The 10,000-nt window shown below is 45.6% G+C and overlaps 1 protein-coding gene across 4 annotated transcripts in view; it reads left to right on the top strand.

The window, feature by feature from the left end:
- Nucleotides 1–10,000, top strand: part of LOC137621476 (nuclear factor of activated T-cells 5-like) — a 426,226-nt gene that overhangs the window by 255,625 nt on the left and 160,601 nt on the right. For all 4 annotated transcript variants that reach the window (XM_068351807.1, XM_068351808.1, XM_068351806.1 and 1 more), the window contains one exon: nucleotides 8,754–9,018. In XM_068351807.1, the coding sequence (XP_068207908.1) occupies nucleotides 8,754–9,018 (265 nt within the window). The remainder of the gene's footprint in view (nucleotides 1–8,753; nucleotides 9,019–10,000) is intronic.

A 10,000-nucleotide genomic window follows, 5' to 3' on the forward strand; every position in this document is an offset into this window, starting at 1 on the left:
TTAACAATTTAAATAAAACATTTAAGAACATTTCAATATTAAAATAAATATTTCATATATAAACTATAAAAACTTTAACAAAATAAGAGGGAGAGAAATAAGATAGAATAGTGTGTCCGAGTGTACCATCAAGCATGAGAACTCGACCCCAAGACAGTGGAAGACCATGGTACAGAGGCTATGGCACTACCGAAGACTAGAGAACAATGGTTTGATTTTGGAGTGTCCTTCTCCTAGAAATGCTGCCTACCATATCTAGAGAGTCTCTTCTACCCTTGCCAGTTAGTGATTGTGAACGTCTTTCAAAAGAGAGAAATCACAATATTTTAATAGAACTGCTCAGGGAGGGATATTTTTCTTTCAAGCTGTATATATAAAGTATATATATATATATATATATATATATATATATATATATATGTATATTGTATATATACTGCTTGAAAGAAGAATATCCCTCTATATATATATATATATATATATATATATATATATATATATATATATATATATATATATATGTATATATATATATATATATATATATATATATATATATATATATATATATATATATATATATATATATTTGTTCCGACACGAATACTTTTCCTCGAATTACCTCTTCGGAGGGTCCTTGGACCTCTCTCAATCTCGACCAAGATTTCCCGTGCTACCCCCCCCTATCTCGCTCCCGATAGTTCCTACCCCCGCCGCCAGGATAATTCCTGCGGCCCGGATTAGGGCAGGTCACTGCTTTTCCCGGGCCAGGATCTCATTAAGTCCTTGGTCGTGAGATGCGAATCATCTCACTCTCTCGGTTAAACTCTCGATCCTTTGGCGCGTTGTGATCCCACGTGTTCCCAGTGTACGGACTTGTGTTTTTTCGCAGTGTATCTCCCAAGTGTTCCTGTGCGTTCACTTTTCAACCGTGTCCTTACCCGGTGTTTAATTCATTTCCTTAGTGCTTGTGTCGTGCGTTGTGTGCGTTATGGAACTGTATTCCTTGATTTTCTTCAAGGAATTGATAGCTGAAAGGAAAGCTTTTTACAAGGAATCGTTCTTCCTCCCCTTATCCTCGGTGTTGCCGTGTAGGGGCAGCTTATGTTCCTCTTCAACCACGTGTCAGGACACCTGGTCCTGGAACGTAGTGCAGTGAGTGCACTTCGGCACTAAAAGGAAGAATTCATCCAGGAGGCTCGTAGGAAGACGAGCCTCTCTTCGCCAACTTAATTCCCGATGCCTCGTCGAATAGAGATTCTTATACAGCCATCTTCCCCTACCCAGAGTAGGGGACGAGGTAAGTCAGTTGCGGGGAAGTGCCCATTGCTCTTCCCCAAGAATTTGAGTGGGTGCGGTATAGCACCAAGAGGAAGTGGGCGACGAAGGGATCGCCTAAGAAGTCTAGCGACGGGCGTCTCGCCGGGCTGAGCTTCCCTACCACCCTCTCCTACCCAGAGTAGGAGACGAGGTTGGTTTATTGTGTAGAAGATAACTCTTAAGTAGTAGTTCGAGGTAAGTACTACTTTCGGGAGTGTGTGGGGAGACGGAGTCCTGGTGCAAGCAGGCCACGTCTCCTCTGATGACCCCATGTGGGGGAAAATGTCTCTAATTCTTCTCCAGTCTCTTAGCGTATTTTTCAGTCTCTTCTGCAGCCGAGGGCCTCGCCGAGAAGGAGCCCCCCCAGGTCTGTCTTGCAGCGTCCCCCGGACCGACAACCCAGGGTTTTTTCTCACCACGAAGGCCATCCTCCAGACGCAGATATAACCCTCGCAGGGAGAAATGCGAGAAGGCCTCTTCAGACAGGCGTAAGACCGCGAAGCCTCCGGTTCACCCCGCCAACGGGTGTAACCGAGCTTCTTTACGGGCAGCCTGGCCGAATCAGCACAGCTGGTTGGGCCCTCGGACTTAAAAGGAACGGTTCCCTCCGTCGGGTCAGCCCACGAGGATCCGCGTCCGCGTCCCCCAGCCCGCCCGCAGGTGTAAGCGGGCTTATTTACGGGCAGCCTGGCCGAATCAGCACAGCTGGCTCGGCCCTCGGACTTAAAAGGAACGGTTCCCTCCGTCGGGTCAGCCCACGGGGATCCGCGTCCGCGTCCCCCAGGGTTTTACGGGCAGCCTGGCCGAATCAGCACAGCTGGCTCGGCCCTCGGACTTAAAAAGAACGGTTCCCTCCGTCGGGTCAGCCCATGGGGATCCGCGTCCGCGTCCCCCAGCCCGCCCGCAGGTGTAAGCGGGCTTATTTACGGGCAGCCTGGCCGAATCAGCACAGCTGGTTCGGCCCTCGGACTTAAAAGGAACGGTTCCCTCCGTTGGGTCAGCCACGAGGATCCGCGTCCGCGTCCCCCGGAGAGAATACACGAACAGAAGTCCTCGACGGTACGGCGTTGCCGGTTCTGACCCCGAACCTGGTGCGGAGCTTCCGCCGGGGAAACCGGTACCACCGCAAGGGAGTGCCTGGGATTCCAGAACCGAAGCGACCGGGGAGTGCCCGGGGACCCGGCGACTCGAGATCAAGCGGTAGGAAGGACTCTACAGGTAAGCGTAAGTCCCCGAAGCCTCCGGTTAACCCCGCCCAGCGGGGGAAACGCGCTGCTGGTCGGGCGGCCTGGCCGAACCAGCCCGGCTGGTGAGGCCTTGGGGTCAGAAGGAACGGTTCCCGCTGTCGGGCCAGCCCACGGGAACCGCATCCTCGGCACCCAGAGCCTTGGGCCGACGGGAGTCCCCGCTGAACCAGCGTTGCTTGCGGTAACCCAGGCCCCTAGTGCGGACGTCCCCGCAGGTGAAATCCAGGTCCTCGGATGACGGAGGACTCCGTCTATAGGAGAGTGGTCAAGGCGTTTTCAGGCAGTAGAGCCTCTTCAGCCCCAGTCTGGTTCTCGCCAGCAGGAGCCTCCATGAAGGAGATAATGTCGAGGGACTTAGTAAACGTCCCCTCTTGGCTGGACTGGTGGGCTCACTCTTTGGGAGGTGTACAAGCCTCCTTTGACCCCGAGGACCCTGTCCAGCAAGGCCTTCAACCCTTAGGTTAGTGACTTTTCAGTCCCTCACACTAACAGCTAACTAGGTGTTCTGGAAGCGAAACACTGTTCTGGCGTAAGTGTCTTGGAAGGCACCAGACAGGGGGACGCGACCCATTCGCAGCTTTCCCTTGGGGGGAGAATCTCTGTTTCCTCGGAAGGAACGAGAAACCATAGTGGAGAAGGTCTTGAAATAGAAGGAGGCTAACGTCCCCAGACCTACGACTCCTAGGAGACCACCCTAGAAGAGATCTGTCTCGGATAGTGCCGCGACACCCCAAGCATCTACCAGCACTACGAGGAGAGAAGCCCTCGTCCTCCTGGTCCGCAACGCCTCAGCCCCTCCACAGGGGAGCTCCAGCGTCTTCTAGCTCCTTCAGGTCGGGTTACCCCGCCTCTAGGGGAGGCAGGACAGGCCGCCCCTCTAGAAGAAGGGAAGAGTGGGAGGCTCCCTATCCCCACCCAACCTTCGGGTTGGAGGATGACTCAGGCCTCATTGGCAAGCATGGAGGGCTCAAGGAGAGGAACCTTGGACAGTGTCTTTACTAAAGAAGGGCTTCGGACTTCCATTCCTAACGGAACCACCCACGCCTTTTCCGACCAACCGGATAGATGGCTAGATCCTAAAGACCCGTTAAAGAGGACCGCCCTTCAAGAGGAGGTGTTGTCCATGCTAGAGAAGGGTACCATGGAAGAAGTTCTTCTCCCAGGACCAGGTGTCTACAGTCGCCTATTCCTGGCAGAAAAAGCGACCGGGGGGTGGAGGACGGTTATAGATCTGTCAGCTCTCAACAGGTTCGTCAAGGTGACGGACTTCTAAATGGACACGCAGAATTCGGTCCTGCTGTCCTTGAGGGAGAAAGATTGTAGAATACCGTCGACCCCAAGGACGCATACTTCCAGATTCCGGTCGACACCTCGGGTCGGAGGTTCCTCCGGGTGAAATAGGGTTCCCAGTTCCTGCAATTCAGGACCCCTTTTTCTTTGGTCTGTCAACAACGCCCAAAGTGTTCGTGAGAGTCCCCACGGCTGTCGCAGGGGGGGCCCACGAACGAGGCATACGCCTTAGCAGATACCTGGACGGCTGGTAGCTTCTTCCCGCCTCAAAGGTCCTCTTGGAGGAACAAGGGAGAAGTCTCCTCCAGTTTGGCAAGGATCTGGGGAACTGAATCAACCCGAAGTTGCAAAATCTATCCCCTTCCACCGGAATGAACTACTGGGGAATAACATTAGACCTGTTTTCGGGGAGAATTTTTCCCTTCGGAGAATAAGATATGACACCTCAGGCTCATTAGTCAGCCGTTCCTACTGTTCACAGACGCCTCCAACCAGAGATGGGTAGCCCTTCCCCTCGACGAAGCGGCACGAGAGACCTGGTTGGAAGGGGAGAGACAACTCCACACAATGTCCTGGAGTTGGAAGTAGTCCAGAAGGCGTACCTACACTTCGCATGTCTGCTAAAAGGGGAACTCCGTGGCGTGGATGAGCGACAACACCACGGTAATGGCATACATAAACAAGCAGGGTACTTGTAATCGAAGGAGTTGGGCGATCTCACCATAGAGAATCTAGACTGAGTGTTAGGGAATCAAGGGATGTTAGCAAGGTTCTTTCCCGGAAAGTAAATCGCCCTGGCCGACGGCCTCAGCAGAATGGGCCACATAGTAGGGACAAAATGGTCCCTTCCCCCAGGAATAGCCAAGCTCATCATTCAACGATGGGGCGCCCCGGTGGTTGACCGCCTTGCAACAACCTCAACGCCCAACTCCCAGTCTATTGCCCCCCTGTACCAGACCCCGAAAGCTTCCTTAGAAGACTCTTTTCAGAACAAGTGGGACAATCTGGATGTGTACGTTTTCCCCCTTTTCACGCTGATAAGACATGGGCTCAGCAGAATAAAGGTGGCTCGAAGCCTACAGATGACTTTGGTAGCGCCCTGGTGGCTAGACAGAGAGAGTAGTTTGCGGACCTAAAGACCTATCGAGTCAACCGCCGTGGCCTCTGTCCGTCAGGTCAGATCTACTGAGTCAACCGCACTTCCTCAGGTTCCACGACAACCCTCTCTCTCTTCGCCTTCACGCCTGGAGACTATCGAGCGACTCCTGAAGAAGGAGGGGTACTCCTACTCCACAGCCAAGAGGATGTCCCTATACCTAAGAAAATCCTCTACCGTAGTCTACCAGGCGAAGTGGGCCGCCTTTACGAAATGGTGCGCGACAAAACAAATAAGACCTCTCAAAGCCTCGGTCCCTGACATAGATGATTTTCTAGTGTACCTTAGGGATAAAATAGGAATCCCAATCCCGGCTATTAAAGGAGTACGAGCAGCCTTAGGCCAAGTCTTTCTCCTGAAAGGCATCGACCTGGGGACCTCAAGACACATAGGGATGCTGATTAGAAGTTTCGAACAATCCTGCCCTCCCCAAGCCAGGAGAGTGCCTAGATGGGACATGGCCAAGGTCCTGAAAATGTTGTGTCGTCCGACCTTTGAACCACTCAGAGATATCGGGGACAAAGATCTCACCCTCAAGACAGTCTTCTTGCTAGCCTTAGCTTCGGCTAAGAGGGTAGGTGAGATCCACGGTCTCTCCTACGACGTGGCACACTCCGAAGGGTGGAAGGAGGTATCTTTCAAGTTCGTACCCTCCTTTGTAGCAAAGACTCAGAACCCAGCAGTCTGGGACCCGAGGTTTGAAGGTTTTCTCTTTTCCAGCCATCCCCAAGACAGGCAATACGGACGACCTGAAGTTATGCCCGGTCAGGACGATCAGGAAATACCTGGAAAGGACGGCCCATCTCCGTCTGGGTGCCAAGAACCTCTTCGTCTCTTCAGGAGGTAATAAGAAGCAAGTGTCCAAGAACACTATTTCCTTCTGGCTGAGACAAGTCATCACTAGGGCTTATGAAGAAGACAAGGTGGCAGTACCAGGCACTCCCCGTCCCCATGACATCAGAGGCCTGAGCACTTCCTTGGCCTTTGAGAGAGATATGGCAGTGGGCCAGATCCTGCAGGCCGGCACTTGGTCACACCAGTCGATCTTCACGGCCCACTACCTCAAAGACTACTCAAGAAAGTCTTTGGATGGATTCTCCATTGGGTCAGTCATCGCCGCCCTCCAAGCTGTGTAGTGGCAGGCTGGAAGACGTCCCCAACAAGTGAATAGTCTCATCCCTACTTCGTCAGGAGAAGACTCAGTAGAGAAAATGTCAAGAGGTAAGCCTAAAAGTATAAGCGTAAGTTTTCCCTGCTACCCCCTATCCGCTCTCTGTACCCCTGCATTACGTAGCCCTCCAGGCACCATGTGCCTAACCAAGTGGCAGAATGGCTCTCCCGCCTCCTAAAGTGTAAGTCTCCGAAGAGGTAATTCGAGGTAAAGTATTCGTGTCGGAACAAATGAAAAATTTTAAGTAATTTTCATTTTTCCTAACATACTTACCGAGAATTACCTCTGAGTAATGGCCCTCCCTTCCGTCCCCGAGTGCCATTCTTCTATTGCCGAGTCGGGCTAAACGGAGGACTTAATGAGATCCTGGCCCGGGAAAAGCAGTGACCTGCCCTAATCCGGGCCGCAGGAATTATCCTGGCGGCGGGGGTAGGAACTATCGGGAGCGAGATAGGGGGGGGTAGCACGGGAAATCTTGGTCGAGATTGAGAGAGGTCCAAGGACCCTCCGAAGAGGTAATTCTCGGTAAGTATGTTAGGAAAAATAAAAATTACTTAAAATTTTTCATTTATATACACATATATATACATATATATATACAGTATATATATATATATATATATATATATATATATATATATATATATATATATATATATATATATATATATATATATACACACACACACACACACATATATATATATATATATATATATATATATATATATATATATATATATATATATATATTTATATATATATATATATATGTATATATATATATATATATATATATATATATATATATATATATATATATATATATATATATATATATATATATATATATATATATATAAAGAGATAGGGTGAGAGAGGTAATGTAACTAGTTCATTAGAAAAACCCATTCATTTATTCCTTGATTGCCCCACCTTACGTGTGACATGGATACTTCCTGTTTTGGTAATTCGAGGGCTTGGATGGGAAATGCGCAATTCACTCGTATATATCAAATACTGTGTGGAAAGGCAATGAATCTAAATGGAAATAATTACAGGAGGCTAACTATTTCCCACAAAAAACAATGGGCAATACTGATGCGAATTATATCTAAGACATGAAAGTATTATTTGGTAGAGGTGATAGTTAAGAAAATAAGGAAGGAAACAAGAAAATAATAAATCTTATATCCCTCATAGTGTCTGCAGCTAACACGGACAAATGTGAGCAGTGTTACTGGAATTGTGGATGTTTCCCTAAATCTGTGAAATGCAAGTACTGCAAATGATGGCAGAATTCAGAAATTTATTGCGTAATAAGGGGAAGTTTTATATGAATTTAGGCATTTTCAGGTAGTTAATTATTGCAGGAAGATAATTTAGTGGAATTTTAGATATTTTGTGATAGAATTTGACTTAAACAGTAGCTCTTGACAAATTGCATGACTGCTGTCTTGGGTGGGTAGATGGGAAAGGTGGGGTATGGGGAGAGTGACACAGCTATGTCTCATTTTAAAGAATGCTTCTTGTGGGATTCGATCATGTATGCCAACATAGAAATATACTAAAATAGCCCTTACGTAATAAGAAATAAAGACTAGAATCGCAAGTGTCTTTGTGATGGGTTGAGATCTGAAGATAGATGTCTCCAAGGTGCGGGGGAAGGGGGGGGGGTTGTCGGCTCGTATGGGGAGGGGCGAGAATAATGCCTCACGTAGGGATTGTAGCCATTGAATAAAGAGAGTGGTGTGATTATGCATGGTAACAAAAGCACATTAAAATACCTCTCTTACACAATCAGGAGTAGGCTAAAGTCTAGAATCTCAAAAGTCTTCATTTGTTGGCTGTATAAAGGAGGGGTAAAATCAAAAGGAGGAGCTTTTTTTTTAGTAAAATATACGTAGGTGTGATACATTACCATATGTTGTACTCTTGGGTAGGATAAAAGACTGATTTTAACTTCCATATGGTTTATATTTGTAAGTGTATCTGGTATGTCATACATAATTGTACCTGGCATGTTTTGATGTACACTGTATTTCCTTTTCACATGATTACCCACCTTCAAAGGAGTGTGGTAGTCAGCATGACGACTACCAGTTAAGATTCATGGAAATAAACAAAAAACAATGTTCATAATAGGTGTATACTACAACTCCAATGGTATGATGTTCTTAGCATGCCCACACTATCAGGTGTTAGTATTCCTCCCAACAGATGGCATTACTGGATAGGTAGCCACTAGTTGGGAGAGGAGATACAGGTGAAGAAGAGAGACATCTTTTTTCTCTTGAAATATTTGGAAGCTGTTGTGGCTATGATAACGATAGCACGAGGACTACTTATTATGAATTGAAATAATAAATATTAAGGTTCCTCTTTTTTCTTTGTGAATTTTATCATTTAAACTTTTTAAAGTATTTAAAAATGAACTTTTCAAGTAATTTAGAAAAGTTTTCTTTAATATGAACAAGAAAACTAAATGTTAGTTATAGTTAACATGCTAAATGAAACTAAAATTTATATGATTAATTTAATTTTTGTGAAATGTTTGGAAACTTTTCAGGAATAGTAATTCTGGCAGCACACCCGTAGTCTGTGTTGAAAGACCTTCACCATCCAGTGGTCGTAATAGGAAGATTTTGCGACAGAATTTAGCTATTCAGTCTCCCCCGTCATTGAATGCTCATCTTTCAAGTCGTTCATCGGATGGTTCAATAGAGTTAAGATTGATTAATCAACCTGAAGAACAACATCGTGCTCGCTACCAAACGGAGGGCTCAAGAGGAGCTGTAAAAGATGAAGAGGGCAAAGGTCATCCAACAGTTAAGGTGATTTAACAGAAGATTGTTATTTATTTTGCAAAATGATGTATAAGTCTTAACTTTTCATTATCAATAAATTTTCCATTAAAGGAGAGTAAACTATAAGCAGAACGGCTTTTAAAGAGCCAAATAGTGATAGAATTCTGAGGGAGGCAGTTTTTCTTTCATTGACATGGATTTATTGAAATGAGTGGCTTTCATACTAGCTCTCTTCAATATTACCTCAAAAATTTCAAAATACTGTTGTGGTCATATTTCTCTATTCAGTTATCCGTTGCTATCACCTAGGGTAGTGTGCTCGGTTTTTAATATACCGGTGAAAGATATTTTCACCGGTAACTTGAGTTACGTAATAGTCATGTATTGAAGCTGTTGAGGTGAGCTACTTGCATAGAATATTGCTTAACAAGATAAAAATTGTGAGTTACGTGTAGATATGTAGAGAAAGTGGTAAAAGGTATATTATAGTTAAAAAGATTTATTAGTCTAAAGTCATATGAAAAGAACGGTGAATAATTGGTCGAGCAAATGAATTATCAGCCTATATTGAGATTTGGTCATATGAAAAAATGGCGAATAGTTGGTTGGTGGAAAGAGTCTAACTTTATAATTGAGAGTTGTTAGAAGAGAGGAGGAGGTGAAGACTTATAAAATGAATAGATGACATGTAAAAAGTATATATTGGATAGAAGGGCATTTATTTTCTAGAAACAGGATTGTGTGCTAGCAAGATATCAACATCCCTTGGATTGTAGGGATATTTTTATATATAGCTGATGAGCCTTATGTTTAGGTGTAAGAACTGGCTAACAATGAGGAAGTTTGCTGTACAGGAGGTTCATCCAGGATATATCAGTTAAATTTTGAATGTAGTAGTGGTCATTATTTTATTTTACTCATATGGCTCATTAGAAAATTAATTATACTGTATGTTGAACAAAAGAAAAAGATATATATATATATGTATATGTTTTTTCAAAAAGGCCCA

Source organism: Palaemon carinicauda, chromosome 28, assembly GCF_036898095.1.
Source record: "Palaemon carinicauda isolate YSFRI2023 chromosome 28, ASM3689809v2, whole genome shotgun sequence".
In the NCBI taxonomy this organism is placed as follows: domain Eukaryota; kingdom Metazoa; phylum Arthropoda; class Malacostraca; order Decapoda; family Palaemonidae; genus Palaemon; species Palaemon carinicauda.